The sequence below is a fragment of the Pempheris klunzingeri genome, chromosome 17 (genome assembly GCF_042242105.1).
Source record: "Pempheris klunzingeri isolate RE-2024b chromosome 17, fPemKlu1.hap1, whole genome shotgun sequence".
NCBI classification, from domain to species: Eukaryota; Metazoa; Chordata; class Actinopteri; order Acropomatiformes; family Pempheridae; genus Pempheris; species Pempheris klunzingeri.
Window position 1 is genome coordinate 6232411 of NC_092028.1, and position 19887 is coordinate 6252297.

The window sequence follows — 19887 nt, forward strand, 5'->3', positions numbered from 1 at the left end:
AGTTATTAAAGAGGAAGTGCCCCCAAAACAAGTGGACAGCAATCCACTGAAAGACACATGCATGAGTCATTTAAAATAATAAGTGAAACAATATAATGAATGAAATGAAGAATAGTCATTGTGTCAATAAATAGAATAAAGATGATTAGATAATAATGATAATATTTTATGATGTATGGCAGGAGAGTTCAAAATGAAGACACTGTTGCAGCAGTCTTCATCCTCAGTGTAATCTCAAACACATGATGTTTGAAAATGGATTTTATAGAAATTGTGTTGTATGTAGTTTAAAACAATATCTAGTATCTTTTCTTTTACTTTTTATACCTATATTTGAATACTTTTTTAGTATCAAAGTCTTTTCAACATTATTAGATTAACATTTTATTTTAATAAAAAATAGCTTTCTTTGAAAAAAGTGAGAGGCCAACTTGAAAATGTTTCGTAGCCCACTAGAGCGGGCTTATGGACCACACATGGGCCGCAACCTCATGTTTGACAAAATCTGATTTATTCATTTATTTATCTATTTGAATGGGGATTGAAAGGAGTAGTAAGAGTAGGAAAAAGTAAATGTATATGCAAATTATGGTAATATTCGCAACAATGTGGAATCAACATGAAAACTAAAGAAATAATAAATTACAGTAAATTAAGTTCAATTGTAATATGTCAGGCAATGACAAACAAGGCTGGGTGAAGTAAACACAGTGTGAAGTAAAGTTACTCCTGTACATTTCAACACTATGAAGATTTGCCATAAAACTGAGGAGCTTGAGAGGGTTTTTAAAGGCCAGAAATCAGGAGATGGTGGAGGGAGAAATCCAGGTTACCTGCAACTCACAGTACACAAAGTAGTTCTGGACATAACACATAACACTTAACCAAGTGTGTTACATGATTGCAGCACAGTGAAATGGCTTTGACATTGCTTGCAGCCAACAGGAAAAAAGATGAAATGAAAAATGAAAATTATCAGGGAAAGTCAGACACTCCTGTCCTAATGTTAATTATATTTTCTAAAATGTAAGCAGGTGAAGCGCAGCTGCTGGAGCAAATGAGAGAAAACACAATACCCTTTGACCCTTGGTCAGTCTGAATAATTCTTGAAAGACTAAACAATGGGAGAACTTATCTAAGGCTTTGAAAACTGTTATACTATAATTAAAAACTATAATCCTGAAGTTGAATGTAGGTGCAGGTGGAATGTTCTGGTCAGGCCTACCTGGCACACATTGTACAGTACAACAAATCATTATTTTCACCGGGCCAGAAAAACACCTGGAGATACTAAAGTTCATAACAGATATGTCTGTTCTATGTTGTGCAATTTTTCTCTTTGTGCAAGAGTTTCTTTGAATGAGATGCAGTATAAAAATGAAGGTGTGTGCAATGAATATTGAAAATGAGTTTCCATAGACCAGTACGAACAAGTGGGTTACACATATTTAATTAATTTGCAGAATTTATTTATTTACTTGGGAAATAATTCTGTAGTGTATTTTTTTGGAATTTGTGTCTGAGAGAATGCAAACAGCAGCCACAAGATAGAGATGATAATATCTTCGTCTTCATCTTCACATTGAAAGCTGGACATCTAGGAAACACTGTCCATCAACTTCAACTACATTTGAGCTCCAAACATGATTGATGCAGACACAGAGTCCGTCTCCCCTCACCTTAGAATGCAGTAGCTCTTCAACAGATTGTGATTCCTCATTTCGTTCATTCCATTTTCCTGTGACAGTGAATAGGTTAGCCTGCTCTTCTCCTTAAAAGCTTGTTACATGGTTAGTGAGTTACTTACAAATGTGTTTGCCTTTATAACAGCGCCCCCATATGGTTGCCCTGGGTCACATGTTTTGTGCATCCAGTTCAGACACTCATACCTACAGTATCTTGAAAAGGCTGCACAAGATTTATGAACGATATTGATTTAAGTAGCTGTAAGCAGGATGCTGATGGTATGGCAACTTGCACTTCTCTGATGTAATATCACAATTTATTGGGCTGCAAAAATAAGACGGCACATTAGAACATAAAAGCCTTGAGGTGGGACTTGGGACGTCTATACTGGAATTATGAAAGTTGGTGACTTATATTTAGTTTTTGACTTGACAGAGCAAATCAGACATGGTCCAACTCGACCAAGCACGATTGGGATTTTGACTTTTAATTACATGAAACTCAGCAGGGTTCCAACAAATCCAGCAAATAGAAGCATGCATGGCACCTTCCACTTTATCACCATGCATAAGACATCATGCATGGTATACCTTGTGCATGCGAGTGACAAGGCTCAAAACATGTCTGCAGATGATCTGCTGGTGTGCTCTATTAAGTTCACTGAACAGCATCACAGAATGAACAAATTACTCTGAAATCGTTTACTTGATTAGTTGAGTAATTGATTCCTGTTAGTCTATTTTTACTAATTAATTCCCATTTAATTAGTAAAAATAGGTAAAATGTCAGAAATATGAGGGTTTCATAGCACAGTTTCGAGACTAAAACAGACATCATTGTTTTGGACACTTTATATAATCAATACTTGTGATCTTGCAAACAAAGTTGAAGGGATTCATCTCAAAACAGATATTCCCACAGGCATCTGAATGCATCAGCGACAGTGTCCTCGGGACTATGCCTTTTTTCTGCTGTGTTGCTATGCAAAGATATAATTTTGAGAAAATAGAAGTTGTTTGAATGTTCATCGTGATTTCAAATGTCAAAATGGCATTTTGCTAAGCCCTTCTTAAACTGTTTCCCACATGACCTGATGTAGGTGTCTGCATGATATTGCTACATACAAACCTCCTTGCAACTGTTTCTTTGTGACTGAGCTAGGCTGAGTGTTATCTTCTAAATAAACCCATTGAAAATTACTATTACTGAGCCTCCCTGTCATCTCTCTACCAGTTACTCTTTGTTCTTCCCTTTCACAGAACTTCTTTTTTTTAAAACTCTCTGCCATCATTAACTAGCTTTCCCCCAGGAACACACAGGATGGCCAAAAAGCCTTTTCCCCCCATGGACGTAGATTGTGAAAGAGACATGTATAAAAGAATGAATTACTTTGCAAAATGACGAGTTACACTAACAGAGTTTGATCCATTTGGTTCAATAACATTTGGAAAGTCTAGTGGAGCTGCATGATTAAGCCAATCTATTCCTATTAAGGTTAGTGGAAGGCTGAAAAGGAAGTTAGCAGCTTGACCTGTTGAAATCTCTAGTGCGCTTGCTCTATCGGCCTCTCAGTGCATCAGATCCAGGTCATTTTATACCAAGAAGTTTGCTTCATGCGCTAAAGACCATCTGTCATACAAATGAACACGTCCATGCCTCGAACGCTGTATCATGTCTCTTTATACATCCATGTGTGATGTTGATTATGAATCAGTAGGTTGGCTGTGTATTATCTGATTGTAGAGAAGCGTATTTCTCCATGCCGCCCCTCTGTCTGTCTGTGCTTAAGTGTGTGTGTCTGTTTCTCTGTCTGCTTGTCTCTCTCACAAAGCCTTCTGCTCACCTGGAAATTGACATCATCACTGTGCATCCATGGCATCAGCCTTTTGTGTCCCCACTGTCTGCAAACGACAGGTTTGATTGTGTTTGGGGTTGAGAGAGTGGTTCCCTGGTTCCTATGGATCCTGGTCCTGGTCCCGCTGATGTGGTTCTCCACCAGCCAATGGATCTGCGTCTGTCCAAGGCTACAGCCTGTCCGTCCTTGGGAGCTGGATCTCTCCTTCACTGTGGTGCTCCCGGAGGTTTCTCTTTTCCCACTGGGTTTTTTGAGTTTTTCCTTCCCGAAGAAGGAGGGTCATAAAGGGCAGGTGATGCCTCGGACTGATCCACCGGACTGATCCATTGGCCTCATCGACTGCTGGACTCTTTATTAGATTGTTTGTTGGCTTACACTTGTCTATTTCAGTGAACTTTGTAAAGCACTGTGAGACACTCTGTTGTGATATTGGGCTATACAAATAAATTGAATTGAATTGAATTGAGGGCATCAGCACTGTAACCTATGTTACTGCTATTCGCTAACACTTGAGTGGCTGTTTTCATTTGGAAAACTGTGATGGGAAAATAATTGTTTCTCACCACTCTCTTACCTTGTCCTTGTACAACTATCTACATTGTATCGTCTTCTCTGTCTGCTATGCAACTATACACATCTGCTGTTTAGACGTTATCCTCCTTTCTGTATCACATAAAAACTCCAATGGAGAGTAAGACTTATGCACTCTGTCGGATTGTCTGACCCTCTTTGCAAAGAATAAAACTTGTAAAGACCAAAGTCTTATTTCAGTTCTCACCAATAAAATCATTTCCACAACAAAAACTCAGAAAGGAATGTGAGCAGAGTTGCCCTTTAAATAGAATGCAGCCATAATACACAATATAAGCAGAGTGATGTACTCAGTACATGGCAACATTTTATTCAACTTTGTTTTCAATCAAATATACCGTATAAACATCTGGGGAAACATGCAACTGTAGTTGACGTTGTATTAACAAAATGAGAGAACTCCCATTATGTCAAAATGGCATCAATTACAGTTGAGTCATAAGAATACATGAGTCAAGTTGAAAAATAAATACTGCTGCATTCATGCCATGAACCAATGATCCATTTCTGAAAAAAAGCATCCTGAAGAACTAATGAACTTATCAAATTGCCTTTCTCAAAAATACTTCCTATATACTATATCATTTTCCTCATGTAGGAACAGGTGATGTTGTCTTTAGCTTCACATTTCAAACGTTTAACTCTTAACTGGAGCTTCGTTGCTAAATTCTGGGGAGAGGATGGTTTTCACACTCGGATGCAAGTCCAGTTCAGATGAGTTCAGCTCAGAATCAGTCTGGGCTCGGTCCAGTGGAAGTGGAGTGGCTGTCACCTTCCACAGCTCCTGCAGAAATAATGATAATAAGAATAATAATATATATTAATGTATGTAGAAGGCTGTGTCTCAGAGAGTGGCTCGTCCACCAATCAGAAGATTGTGCTTCAGAGTGTGAATGTTTGTGAAGGAACAGTCTGCACCAACTTAGATTCCTCCTGCATCAACAATGTGCAAATATGAATCAAGTGTGACAGTACGGCAGTCGAAAAGGCCAGAAAGGCTCATACAAGTACAGACTATTTACCATTTAATAAAAGCCATACTGAACCCATCTTGGGGAAATTCATCCTACCCAAATTAGTGGGTAGTAGCTTTACAATTCTACTGAACAATGACAAGTACAGTCGGAGTAGTGTTGGTCCCTTAATATTGAAAAGAAGTTCATGTGCATACAGTCAAAAGTTAATTGTCCAAAAAATTAAGAGAGGAGATCACCGCCTTGCACAAATAAGGACAATGATACAAAAAGGCACTAAATGTTCCTAGAGATACTGATGGAAGAATAGTTCTCAAAGCAACACTGGCTACACTACCTGAACGTGGCAGAAAGAGGAAGCTATCAACGGCTGTCACCAGATTTCTGAGGAGGCAGGTGACCAAAAACCCTCAAGTTACTGCAAAAGAGCTGCAGCAAGACTTGGTGGCAGCAGATACTGAAGTTTCTGTTTCTACAGTGAGGAGCACACTAAACACTGAAGGCCTCATTACCTGATCTCCAAGACGTACATCACTACTGACCAAAAAGCACCGGACAAGTCACTCCAACATGCTTGAAACCATATAAATGAACCACAGAAGTTTTGGGATTCGGTTCTGTGGAACAAAACTGGAACTTTTCGGTTCTATTGCTTAAAGTTTCAGCTTTAAGGTTTAAATTAAGCAATATATATTGTAACTATGAGAGCATAGTGTGTGTGCTTGCCTTACCAGTTGCTCTATGCGTTCATACAGAAGAAACTGTGCAAAGTTAACAGGTAGCTGCTCCACTCTGAAGGTGCACTGTCCATTCTCCAGGTCAGGGAGCTGGGACAGACAGTGGCTGAAATGGTCATACGCCTCGCAGGAAACATCCATGTGTCGCAGGGTGAAGTTCATCCTTGTAAAACATACAGGCACAGCAGGAAACCATAAGTTGTTTGTTTGACATGAAGTCACTGTTTTCAGCCATGACTGTCACTGGCTCAACATTAATGTAGAGCATTAATCTCCACCCCCTCTGATTTACTTTCTACTGCAGCCAACTATTTTTCATTTTAAGCTGCTGAACATTCAAGACCCAATATGACAGGAGACCTTTTGTCCAAGTGAAGACGCATGGCATCACACCTGTTTGCTGTGTTTACATGATTGAAAAAAGCCCTACACATTTATTCACAATTGACAGAAAATTACATTTTTTTGTGTTAATGACTGCTTTGGGAGTACAGCTCAAGGACCCCCCATGCTCAGAAGTTATTTCACATAACTACAACTACTGATGGGATCTGTGTGTAACAGTTTAATTGCCTGATACCCACAAAAGCACAGAATAATTATCACTATTACATTGTGACCAGTCTAATCACTGTGTTGGGAGATTTTAATTATTATTATCATCAAGCTGGTAGAATGCTTCATCATAAGTGCTTGTCAAATGGTCTAGATTAGGGAGTGCTGTCTTCAAGCATCTCTGTAACTTTAAGAAACTGACAATTCAACATTAAAGGACGACCCACTCTACCTCAACCGCCCCAATTTTGGAACAACTATTAACATATTTCTGACATAGTTGGCCAGTACATCATTTGAACTACTTCTTTTCTAGTAACCTGACCCTTATGTTACCGTTGCTGTGCCATCAATGCATAAAATAACGCAATTGATCAAATACAACAGCTTCCTTGAATATGCTTAAAGATAGGTAGATGGCATTACAGGACATTCTGTAGCGAAATTAACTCTGTCAGAATAACAGAATAATAAATAACTTCATCTAACAAAGTATGGACTGTATGGTTTGAAACATTTTCTCCTTACCTTTTCTCTAGGGAGATGAAGACCGTGCAAGTGTGAGGAAGGTTACTGCAGAGTCGGTACAGTGTTCGGAAAAGGCCATCTGTCAGATCATCATCATAGCAAACTGGTGACACAAAAACATATCTACTTATTTCTTCTGCTTTTTGTCAGTCTGAGTATGTGTATTGTTCTGTGATTCATAATGCAGCTCTAATGACTTAGGTTGCTATGCATTACTTTTATCAGTGTAAATTAGTCTCTTTCTCAATGTCTTGTCCAATGTAGAGAGATGTCTGATTCCACTCTGCACTCTCCCTGTTCATATCTGACCTCAAGGACCACATGTACAGGGTAACTTGGAGAGAATCTGTGTTTGAACTTTGTAGCCTTACCACTGGGGTCCCTCAGGGTTCTTTTTTAGGTCCCAACTTCTTTTCTCAGAGCACTATTCCCTCGTATGGCTTGTCCACCACAGCTATGCAAACAATACTCATCTCTCTGGCTAACATCTCTTGTGTTTTCACACCACCTGAAACTCAATCTGGATAAAATAGAGCCACTCAACATTGCTGTTGTCCACGGCCGTGACTGCAAGAAACCTGGATCAAAGACACTGGATGACCAGTTGTTGTTTGTTGCCAACATCACTGCAACAATCTGCTCTTGCAGAATCATGCTCCACAACAGCAGGGGGATATGTCCATTCCCCACCCAGGCAAAGCAGGTCCTGGGCCAGGCTCTTGTCATTTCACACATGTACTACTGCAACTTGCTCCTGGCAGATCTACCTCAATAATCAGCTCAATAACCTACCATCAGCAGCAATGATGACGCTGGTGTTATTGTACAAGTCTGCTACTTCCTCCTCTGTCCAGCTAAAGTCCACATCAGAATCTGCAAATATTAGACAAGTGGAAAAACAGACATTTTCTATGGTCAGAGGGTGGTTTGTTCTTTCCATAGAAACAACTCATACACTCAAGCTGAAGAAGGAGGGTTTGGAAGGTCTTCAAAGGACTTAAACATTTAATGATAAGGGTACATGAAAAAGTATACCTCATAAACAATGGTGAATGTAGAGTACCTAAGAAAATACCATGCATGCCTTAATACAAGAACAACATGTTAATCATGGCAATAACCAAGGTATTTCAATCATAATGATTTCTGAATGATTAATTTTTTCTATTAATGTTTATGATGGTTAATGACATCTTCACAGTTAAGTCTGAAATTAAAAGGGATGGCTGAAAAACTAATGAATGCATATGAATTCTTTCAAATTCCACATGTTGTAATTATGATTAACGACACACTACAAACATGGGTTAAAAGTTGACCCAGTGGGGGTCAAGGTGTGGGTTTAGGTGACCTTTCATAGTCAGGGACATCTAATAAATTATATATAATATAATGTTTTTTGTGTTTGGTGTATGAAACCTGAGAAATGATTGTTGAAACACCACTCTTTGTTCATTCTTTTTGGCTTCTCCAAGCACTGACACAATGACAGCATGAATAGACCAGGTTTTCGCAAATGATAGCTAACTGGACTGCAGTTTATGGAAAGCTAACATTACCTACAAAGTTAACCAAGCCAGCTTCTACTTACTCGTTTGGAATTTAGATGGAAGTCCTACTTTTCCACCACCAAATAACCAATATTAATGTTTTCCATATACCAATAATTTCATCCATGTCATACTGACAATATGCTAAGGATTCCAGCACTGACTGTTGCCTGTTGCTGACAGTTGTTACCTCCATGTTGGTTTATGGATATCGTATGCTCAATCTCCTCGTCCACATTGTCCTCAGTCCAAGTTTTTCTAGTTCTGAGGCACATTTCCAAGTGGAGCTCTGGTCGAACATGGATTTCCAATGTGCTGTCCTAGCACATCACCACTGTCTGAGTGAACAGGGTGCTCCACTTGGAAACTACATGGGAGGAGGCACCAGAAACAAAAACAAGTGTACTAAAAAGGTCACCCCGTCTGTATGATCCTGACACAGCAGGCATTTTATTCTTTTCTTCCCAACTTCATATATCTGTTATTATTGATTTCATGCTAAATCTAATATATCAATAAATTATAGATATGTATTATCATTGTTCGGCACGTTTGTATAAGTTTATAGTGTTGTAATTCAATTACAACGTAAAGGGTAAACTCCTGAACATTTTCCATTGTGTGTAACGGTTACATCCCCACTCAAGTCCTGATCCAGGACCACTACACTACGCGTTTAAACTGAACTCACCCTTATTGATGATTTCTACAGGTGGTCCTGATCATCGTGTCATAAGTTTTTGTCAGGATATTTCTACAGCTCCATTTGTAACCTTCAAGCTGCATTCTCTGTATTTAATGGATGATGGTATTAACGAATCCCATTGTTAATCACATGGTTTGATTAGCCTTAGAATACAGTCGGCGGTGGTGAAGTTGAGTGTGCATTGGAAATACGTTAGTTGTTGCAGTAATTAACATATTGGTCTTGTATTAAGGCATGCGTAGCATTTAAATCAATGACTGTACATTCCTGGTAATTCAGGAATTCAGGAAGTCATGCCTGGATTTATGATAATTCATGTCCCCTAAACCCTATCCTGATGGAGAGAATGAATCTCTGTCATGTCCAGGCTGACTCAATAGCCTTGTTGTCTCTTTTAGCAAGATATCTTATTCTGTATAATAATTATTATTACTCTGTATAATTGGAGATCCAGTTTTTCCTACACATATCAGCTGGGGTGAAGTGATAGTTCCCTTGAATTTGGAAAAGCTTAGACACACTACTCAAGGCATGATTAATAAATTCCATAAAATATGCCTACTATCCTGGACTACTATAAAAATGTCTGCATTATAAGAAATATTGCTTTCCGCCTGTTACCTATCTATATACAGAAATTCTTTTCTTTTCTCTTGTACCTTAATTAGTGAATGAATAATGTAATGTTGTTAATAGTGAATAATGATGCTGCTCTTGGTTTATACAGTGGCAGGTGAGTTTGAAAAAGAAACCTGAAGTGTGTGTGTTACCTCTGCAAAGGTCATGCTGGAGCCAATCCAATTGTCTTACTCTCACCTCAGCACCTGATTGTCAGAAAAGACAGCATTAAGCCAGATAAGCTTTTCTTCAGTCGCAGAGTAGCACTTTCTGTCGCACTAATCATTTATCTTTGAATAGGAACAGCAAAAATGGAATATACAAATAAGCATTTAGTTTATCATTATAATATAATTAAATGCATGTCTTAACTGTGAGATAAATACATAGCAAATGAAAATTTGACAGCAATGCTAGTTGAAAAGAATGAGATGTAATTTCATATGTACTGGAGGACACAAACTTATCTCACCTGAAGGCTCCATCATGTGTTTATTTAACATTACATTTCTCTTGCACATGCTCAGAAGGTCTTCTCCCACATCTGTAAATCAAAATCAGGTCTTTCAGCAATGTAAAGGAACATTATGATGTCCAAATGACATGTCTCTTGTTTGCTGAACTTCAAAATAGCTTTGCCTTCACATACCTATCCAGATTCCCTGTAAAGGGTGGAAGAGCAGATTTAAATGGGTGCACTCAATTTAAAAAGGGCTACAATTCAGCTCATTATGTCTCCCATGTCCAAAGCAATTGCTATTTTTATTCTTTACTTCCCTACATGCAATGTCGATCAAGTTTGGTCGGTCCCCTTTGTTAAGATAGCAGCCTATCATGTGTGGGGTTAATTATTTTAACATGAACATTTAACTTTCTGTGTGGAGTTTGTATGTTCTCCCATATGTCCGTGGGTTCTCTCCAGGCACTCCAGCTTCCTCCCACAGTCCAAAGACATGAAGGTTGATTGGTGACTCTAAATTGCCCGTAGGTTTAAGTGTGAGCATGAGTGGTTGTGTGTCTCTGTATGTTGGCCCTGCAATTGACTGGCGACAGTCCAGGGTGACCCCATCTCTCTGCCAATGTCAGCTGGGACTGGCTCCAGCTCCCATGCGACCCTTAAGGATGAGCAGTATAGACAACGGATGGATGCTTTATGGCTTTATACCTGTGCAGTACACCATTTTGGCTGTGGTTCCCATGATGATGCTGGTTAAGCCTGTTCCCGCTCCCAGCTCTAGGACTGTAGCTCCTCTGAACAGGGCTGGCTCAGAGAGGATGAAGTCAGCCAAGAGGAATGCCCCCCTCCACACCTGATGTGAGCAAAAAATGACATGACGCTTTAATACCTTCTTAATATTACTACTTTTACCACCACTTACATCTATTGATAGGATTTATATGTATACAGTAAATCTAATGCATACTATAGTATCAACACAAAATAAAATGAAGTTTTGTGTTGGTTGTAGTGGCAATAGTTAAGAGCAGATGCTAGGGTAGCTGTGTGACAGCTGATACACATGAGGGTGCCAAATTCAACTAGAACCAAGATATATTATAAAGAAATCTTTTTGTAAATATTGTGTTCTCAGAATTTATCAGAATTTCTATTTTCTCCAAAGATTGCCGATGGTACCCATTAAGCATGCGTGTAAATACATTTGTGAGGGCTGTTTCATTTAAGTAGTAGTAGTAGTAGTAATAGTAGTAGTAACTCTATGAGAGTGCCATGTGGTAACTGTATGACAACTTTCAAAACTTTAGTATAATTGCTTCAATAAGTTAAAAACACAAGTTCATTCGTATCACCAGTTTTAGGCCTCTGGTAGTGTAATAGAACTGTTTTTGTCTCATGCACAAAGATGCACATGCATGCATGCATGCAAGTGACACGATGCAACATGAGCTGCTTGATCCAAATACTGAAGGTCGCAGTTCAAAAATATTACATTTATAAGCTTTAATCATTGATTTGATATTAATAACAGTTTAACCCTTCATAGGGCACTCCTTGAAATACTTAGAAATTCTAAATTTCAACCCAAGACCATTACTGGTGGTCATTACAAGACTGTTTTACTTTTGTGAGTTTCAAAATCAAGGTCAATGAAGTTACCATATATGGTTTCTTGTCGGTCTGTCATGCAGCCTGATTGTCGCTGATTGGCTTGGAGAAATCTCGTAGTTCTACTGCCTCATGGTGAGGCAAGGGGGGACATTTTGAACTCCCACTTAAGTTACCAAATATGGTCCCTTGCCCGATAAAGGGTTAACTGGATAATGGGACTCCTACAGTTTACATGACACTTGTCTGTCATGGCAAATTTCAGGGAAAATACTAAAGTGCGTTTACGCTGGATGTAGTGCAGCCACAAAAATAGAGCCTTGAGACTCCTGAGGTGCATTTTGCACAGGCCAGTTTTTCCGCTATCATTTTGATGTACTGTACGCATTTCCCTTTGCAGAACAGCAAATGCATGCTGCAAAATGCTTATCATACAATCACCAAAACCACATACTAGGTGTCTAAAAAGAAAAGTCAGACAGACAAATTTTGGTGCATATCCTGCCTGTCATTTGATTTAGGACATAGATTTTCTTCCACACCACACCTACTGTAACATTCCCCCTAGTAAGAATGATGACTACAGTGCTGTTCATCAAGGTCCATCAGTCCACAACCTCTGAGTGTGACTTGGGCATGAAATGTGCATTAAAACATTTTTCAAATATCAAATTGAGAATATTTGACATCTGCACTCCGTTCAGCAAATAATGCTTTCTATGTATAATTGATTCAGTTTCACTAACCTGTTTGCCAACGTCCTCCAAGGGGGTGGCCATAGTGTGCTCTGTAAATAGATTGGATAAATACATTAATCACACAGACAGTGTTTGAACTGTTACTACTGTATATAGTGCATTATATTCACCCTCCGGTACTTTATATCAATGTCTGAAATCAAAGTGTGACAGGCTCAGACCACCAGGCAACTGCTAGTGTGGTTCATGCACTGCACAAGTGCAATTTTACATACAAGTCTACCACATACGCCCAGGAAAAATAATGACAGTATATTTTGTAAGAAATGTAATCTACCTTATCAAATACCAATGTGGTTTAGCATATGTAGGAAAAACACAAAGAGCACTAAAAACCAGGATAACAGAGCACCAAGATCTACAGACTAGACTGACAGATCTAGATATCGAGCATGTTAGAACTCTGAGAAGAGGCGATTTAAATACCGTCTTCCTCCAAAAGATGGTTTATACATTTTCTCTCTTTCTCTCACACCTAGAGGTCTGCATTAAAAGTATGAGATCAAACATTATCTCTAAAATAGAAAATAAATACTGTGTGAATATCATCATGGCTCGCCTACATATGTATACTGTGACACACACACCTAGGCACAGCACAGGAGCAATAAACAGTAAGTGATGTAAAAGGTAATGGCACGGCCACCAACACAACTAACACCTACATGCATCTAATTCCAAATTCACTACTGATTTTCCTGTACCTTTCTGGATATTTGATGTTATGTTCTGTTACATGTTAAAAAAAACAGTTTGTCTGTGTGGTATTCATGGCAACCAATATGATGATAAAATGATAACAACATGATTAGACATGATGTAGGCTCTTACCAATCTTTATAAAGTTGTTGAAGCACTTTTCAGCTTCATCATCAGTATTCTCCTCTTCTTGTCCCAGTACAGGGTTGGACTGTTTAAGAATGATGGGGCAGACCAAGTCTCGGCCAGTACCCTCCACAGGGTTTTTCCTTGGTCTGGGGAATCACAAGAATAGTATGAAATGAATCTATGGAAGACAACAATATATCAACATTAGCTGTAATTAATATTTTTACTTAGTATTAACCTTGTGCAAATGCACAAAACATTGTGATTAAGAACATGTTACACCTTTACAGGTCTGTGATTGCTTGAAGGAACAACACTGAAAATACTGTTGCTTATTAACATAAAATTATAAAATATATAAAATATACATACAATTATTAACATGCAATATAGATGTATATGTAAACTATATATTAGACTGAAAAACCAAAATTAAAGTCATAATCATTACATTTGAAAACATGTTACGTGTTTGAATTTGAGGTTTACAAGCTGATGATAAATTGTCTTTTGTAGACAAATTATTCCATCACTACTCCCACGTAAAAAATATCTCTTAAGCCATTTAAAGTCAAAACGATGCACTATATTTTCTACAGTGTTTTTTGTGGTTGTACATTGCAGTGCAATATATAATAATATATAGAAAAGAGTGGCCAGTCAGGCATACACTACAGAGGAGGAGTGGCACAGCGATGTTGGAAGAGAGGGGGGTATCTAGATGTGAGTGGAGGAGAAGAACTGCATGCACACAAACACATGCAAATATGTCACTGTTTCTTAGTCCAAATGACAGCAAGGCGAAAATTCACATCAACAACCTTTGGGAACAGATCCACAGTCTGATACACCAGATGACCAGAGTGCATCATATTTCAAGACTGGTTTTTATCTACTTTAAACTTAACTGCAATTCTGCTTGCTGCTATGATTCAGAGTAAAGGAGCAACTACATAACCTCGTGAAAAAACATGAAGCAAGTTCAATCAGTAGCCACTGAGTTGTTCCATACGTGCCATGTGTCTCATAATGGAAAAAAAACTGGTCCTAGTTTTTTTGTCCTCTGCATATAGAAAAACACACTTCTATGACACACATAACAGCCACCTTGTTCATATTACTATCTGATCTGTTTTTCATGTAATAAATCTAACAACAGAACGCTGAAATAAATCACCCTCCTCCACCTGCAAACATTTGAATAAAAATGTCCCCACCCCCTTTTTTTAACTCATCTAATCTACACTCTAATGCTGGGTTGGGATACAGGCAGGGCCACAAATGTATATGTGTATGTCTGACTTACTCTTTTATAGAAAGTGTCTTGAGATAATGTTTGTTATGAATTGGCAATATATAAATAAAGATGGATAGATTGATGTACATTTCCTTTATTGTGCACATGTGTATGGTTCTGTGTGTGATATGTACAGGCTGCTAAAACACATTTCACTCTAGGACCATAAAGATTTATTTGCCACACAGTGAGAGCACTATCTGAGCAAAGGTGTGCCTGGCTAACAGTTCTGGTCTGGTTTGGTCAAACCTTGGCTGTTACAGCACACACCCTACAACTGTTGAGTCAATAAGAGTTGTTCCATACCGATGTGTGACATCAAGGTCTCCATCCTCATCCAAGAATGGCCTCACAGTTCCTTCCCCACCTTCATCTTCATCTTCATCTTCTCCTTGAGTGGTTTTAAGATCCTTCCCCCTGTCCTCTCTTGGGCCGTTGAATTCTTCCGCCTCCTTTAAGCCTTCCCCTGCATCACTGTTGTCATGCCTTTCACCATCTGACAAGATCTTGAATTTGGAGATGAAGACTAGATGGATGAATAAAGCAGCGTTAGAAAGTGGATGGATCTATATACACTTATCATGTCACATACAGCACAACTCTGATTTTATCACTAATCATCCTCGCAGCTTCAATCTTCATCAAGTAAAAGAAACACAACAGTTAAATCTTTTTTTTTTAATCATGCTTTGTTTGTTTTACGTCATTATCAAACTCTTTTGACTTTTGATTTTTCTGGAACTTAATTGGAAATAAATACTGAAAATACTATATTGTTGATTAACAAAATGATTGTCTGAATGATTTTGGAGGAAATTTGAATGATAAATGTTTGTTACTTAAGTCACTGTTTACAATGTGTGAATACGTTTTGGTGGATAAAGACTGAAGCACAGTTGGCTCTATTGAGCATTAGGAACCGTCATTTTGTCAGCATTTACCATTTTGATATGTACAGAAACAAATAAATTAAATTAAAAAATAATTAATGTGATTAGATAGATTTCAAAGTGATTAGTTAACATTTTAGGTTTGAAGGCTCAAAATACTGTAAACTAGTGAGAAACCAGAAATCTTGAAAATTGTAAAGAAATTGAAAAGAAATAATTGGAGGTTTGTTAATGAATTTACAAATTTTACATAAAACTGAGAAAAGTAGAAAATCTTCATATTGGAGAAACTGACAGCAAAGAATTAAACATTTCTTTTTAGAAAGAAATAATTGATAAGGATTAATCATTAAAATAGCTGTTCATTCATTTTGATGATGATATAAATGAAAGTTTACCTAAGAGAATGCAACATCTAAAAATGTAACTCTATGTCATTGTATTAAGATGTTTTCTTTCACATAGTGAATTTGATGCCTGATGATTCACATGATTTGATGTTCTTCCATACCTGTCTAACACATGTGCATTAGAAAAGACAGGTTCTGCAGTTTTATTTCTAAAAAAGGTATGCCACACACCAGGCTGTCCCACGCGGTTGAGGCGTGTCATGAGGTGCCGTGTGCAGGGCAGGAGCATGTGAACATCTGACAGCACAGTGTCGTAGTGGAAAGTGATGTGGTCCATGGCTAGTTATCCACAGTCTGTGGCTACTTATTCATGGTCGTAGAATAGTAGAGCACCCCAGTCATCTGCCTCCCAATACCTGGGGACAATGGGCACACACAGGTACAACATATATTTTCGATTACTGCTGCCTGATATCTCTCTCTCTCTCTCTCTCTCTCTCTCTCTCTCTATATATATATATATATATATATATATATATATATATATATATATATATATATATATATATATATATATATATATATATATATATATATATATATATATACACACACACACACATACATATATATATATATATATATATATATATATATATATACACACACACACACACACACACACATACATATATATATACACATATATATATACATATATATATATATACACACACACATATATATATATATACATATATATATATACATATATATATATATATATACACACACACACGTATATTCTGCATTTCTATTTCTATATATATATATTTATAAATATCTCTCTCTCTCTCTTTATATATACATTTTTTCCCCATGCTACACATTCAGCATTCCAACAATGTTGTACTCACGATGGACAGCAAGTACCAAACTCCTTACAGGAAAAACCTTTTTTAATTGTATAGTACTCCTGCGTGGGTTGATAGTAAAATCTGAGCCTCTGCAAATTAAGGTATTGTTTAAAATGAACACAAACCGAAGAAAGACTACCCAGCCACGCTGAACCCAGGACACGGTGCCATCGGAGGAGAACCATAAATAGAAAGACCCAGAATAAACTTGGGTCGCGTTCCAGTTAGTTGGCACGAGCTACATGTTCGCTCACTGGTTTGAACTTTTCTGAAGCGACAGCAAAGCGAAACATGGATAGTTTCAAGCACAGCAACCACCCTCATGTCCTGCTCCATAATTCAGTTATTACTGTCATGTACCACCTACTGTGGAGCTGCTGCTTAAGCTTACTGACGAAGTTCATCCTGAGATAAGAAGATGAGTTATCATGTGCAACTAATCTGTTGGCGGCCATGTTGGTCATTCAGGATAAACCTCAGTGAAGTCCTGAGCTCACACCGCTGTTCACTGCTAACGCTCAGCTGAGACTTTAATGGAGAAACAACAACATACTCTTCCTTGGCCATCACTGCGGAAAGCACACCCCCATCAACCATTGGTCACCAAAGTCCAAACTGTTGCACCCTCGTAACTCGTCCGGACTGCACAAACCAACGGTGGCTTCCGTTCCGCCAGAACTTAAAATTATTCTTCTTTTATGGCGGGTGGTAACCGATGTGTAAGGGTGCTATAACGCCACCTATATGTTGGAGTGTGGACCAGAGTTAATTGTCCCACACTGATGTTTGCTTGTTAACCTTCCTCTTGTGTTAGTTTCCTGTTACCATCTCTTATGTTAACGGGTCGGATTTGACCCGTGTCTTAAATCAGCTGTAAAATACACTAAAAACAATTATTTATCATCCAATTTGTTTCTCATCTCTTGGTTACCTTGTTAGGCTTCCTTATCCATGAAAATATTGGTTTTAATATTTTTGGTGTGTGCCCCTGGGCCTTTTCTTGTCAGTATACCCCTCGATTTCAATTAAAAAAAAATGTAAAATGAACCTCAGGAGAATCATATAAATAAATAAAAGGTTGTTATGTCACCTGAGTATTACTGAGGGGATTTAGAACACATCTCTTAAATAAATTTGTTTTTTTTATTTTTTCATTTTAATATTATTGACTATAGTAACATCTATGGTGTTACGGGTCAATTTCGACCCATATATATATTTACTTCAAGAAAAGGGCAAAAAAGTAATTTTTTTTTCAGCAATAGAAGTTTAGTACAAAGACAAAATAAAAAGCAGAACAAATATATAACATAAATATAAAAACTATAGATTTGCAAGGTCAAACAAACAACCCTGCAGTCCAGTAGTCATATCGAGGACCACACGTTTTCCTTGGTTTTTCTCAGGGATGCCACTCACAGTTTTGCCTGTGTAAATCTGTATATTCCAGGCATAGCTGGTTTTTGCATCACAGGCTGCCCAGATTTTTATGCCGTACTTCCCTGGCTTACTGGGTATGTATTGCTGGAAGGGGCATTTTCTTTGGAAAGGGACAAGACGTTCATCCACTGTCACCTCATCAATGTCTTTCCACATGCTGCCATAGAATTTTTTTCCTTCAATGTTTGTCATAGCAATGATGACTCTTTTTAGTGACAATGGCATAAATAACTCAAAACATGTCTTGATGTCACTGACTCACAGCAAACCTTGTGATTCCAGGGGTCATTATGATGACATTTGCAGCAGCTGCCCTGCCATGTACATCAGGAGGTACAGAGCTCCAACAGATCTTATCATTTTTGGACTTGAATCTTTCAGCTGGAGCAGCTTCAGCACTGGTTACCTCCTCATCAGAGTCATCAGATGTGTCTGTGTCTTCTGGCTGATACTCCACATTGTCTTCCTCCACAGAAACCTGCTCATCAGAATCACTATGCTGCTGTGTCCTCTCCCTCATTTTCACCAAAAATATTATCCAAAACTTGGCTCACTGAAAATCTTCTTCTCACCAACTCTGCAAGTCACTAACTCTATACTGAATTGACCTCACATATTTGGACACCAACTCTATACTGAATTGACCTCACATATCTGGACATGCTCGTTTTTGTTTGTTTTGTTTTTGTGCAGGTATACTGGAAAACAAGGCAAAATGAGAATCCCCTAAAGCTCACATGATTGGGAGAGGAACTGGCTGTCAGTGTGTTGGCTAACAGTGAACTTATGATTTCAGTTTTGGCTCTAATTATTGCTTTATAATCTTATTTTTATAACTGGGTCGAAACCGACCCTAACAACACAAAGGTCATAATTTTAACTAGAGCATTTTATAATTTAGTGAAAACAATTTTTTTTTGTTTTATTTTGTTGAAATAAAGGTTCCTGACAAAGTCATAAAGCCTTGATGCAATAAACAAATGTATGTGGTTTTTTTTATCCATTTAAAACCTAAAACAGGTCGGTACCGACCCTAACACAAGAGGAAGGTTAAATGCAGAGTTGAAGTTATTCTGGTATGTCCTACCCTCGGCCTTGTTCAAATCTTCCTCTTCCTTTTAGCTGCTCTTACTCAGCCAGCTTCTCTCTGTGTTGCAATTGTAAAAATGTATACTTTTCAAATCTGCATAGAATGTCAGTCATCTCATTGACAATATCTCAACTGTGCACACAGACAAATGATCTGATGTCCGTCTTTCAACAGAAACAGAAAAGGATGGCAGCATGTTATATGTTTCTGATGGAATGGAGAGGATTTCAGTTAAAGCAGATCGTGGACTACGGGGAAAGTTGGACCCAAATCGCATCTGCAATTATTGTTTTGGTAAGGGTCACGGGAGAAATGAGTGTCCAGAGTGGAAAAAGAAGTTTAAGCCTGGTAATATAGGAGCAAAACCGTCTGGGGCTGCGGCATCTTTGCGTGCAGAGGAAAGAGACCGTGTCATTGCTGCTGTGCAGGCGCACACAAAGTCCTTTTCAGAA

At 38.1% G+C, this 19887-nt stretch overlaps 1 protein-coding gene across 3 annotated transcripts; it reads right to left on the reverse strand.

Annotated features, from left to right (window-relative positions):
- Positions 1-4470: 4470 nt before the first annotated feature.
- Positions 4471-17544, reverse strand: mettl22 (methyltransferase 22, Kin17 lysine). Of its 3 annotated transcripts, none has more exons than XM_070847819.1 (12): positions 17459-17544; positions 16220-16404; positions 15055-15274; positions 13455-13597; positions 12612-12652; positions 10966-11110; positions 10273-10344; positions 9953-10006; positions 7719-7799; positions 6927-7029; positions 5838-6006; positions 4471-4916 (listed from the first exon to the last, which is right to left on the reverse strand). In XM_070847819.1, the coding sequence occupies exons 2-12, from the start codon at positions 16323-16325 to the stop codon at positions 4770-4772; spliced, it is 1281 nt and encodes a 426-aa protein (XP_070703920.1). In that variant the 5' UTR covers positions 16326-16404; positions 17459-17544; the 3' UTR covers positions 4471-4769. The 3 variants fall into 3 exon arrangements, with proteins under 3 accessions (XP_070703920.1, XP_070703921.1, XP_070703922.1); XM_070847820.1 differs by lacking the exon at positions 17459-17544 and adding an exon at positions 17031-17415; XM_070847821.1 differs by lacking the exon at positions 17459-17544 and adding an exon at positions 16906-16943.
- Between the last annotated feature and the right edge of the window lie 2343 nt (positions 17545-19887).

Excerpts from the sequence above, each read along its gene's own strand:
- mettl22 (XM_070847819.1), bottom strand. The coding sequence starts at position 16,325 with ATGGACCACATCACTTTCCACTACGACACTGTGCTGTCAGATGTTCAC. Across the intron at positions 12,653-13,454 it reads CAACAACTTTATAAAGATTG|AGCACACTATGGCCACCCCC; the intron begins GTAAGAGCCTAC and ends ATCTATTTACAG. Across the intron at positions 11,111-12,611 it reads TGGAGGACGTTGGCAAACAG|GTGTGGAGGGGGGCATTCCT; the intron begins GTTAGTGAAACT and ends TGCTCACATCAG.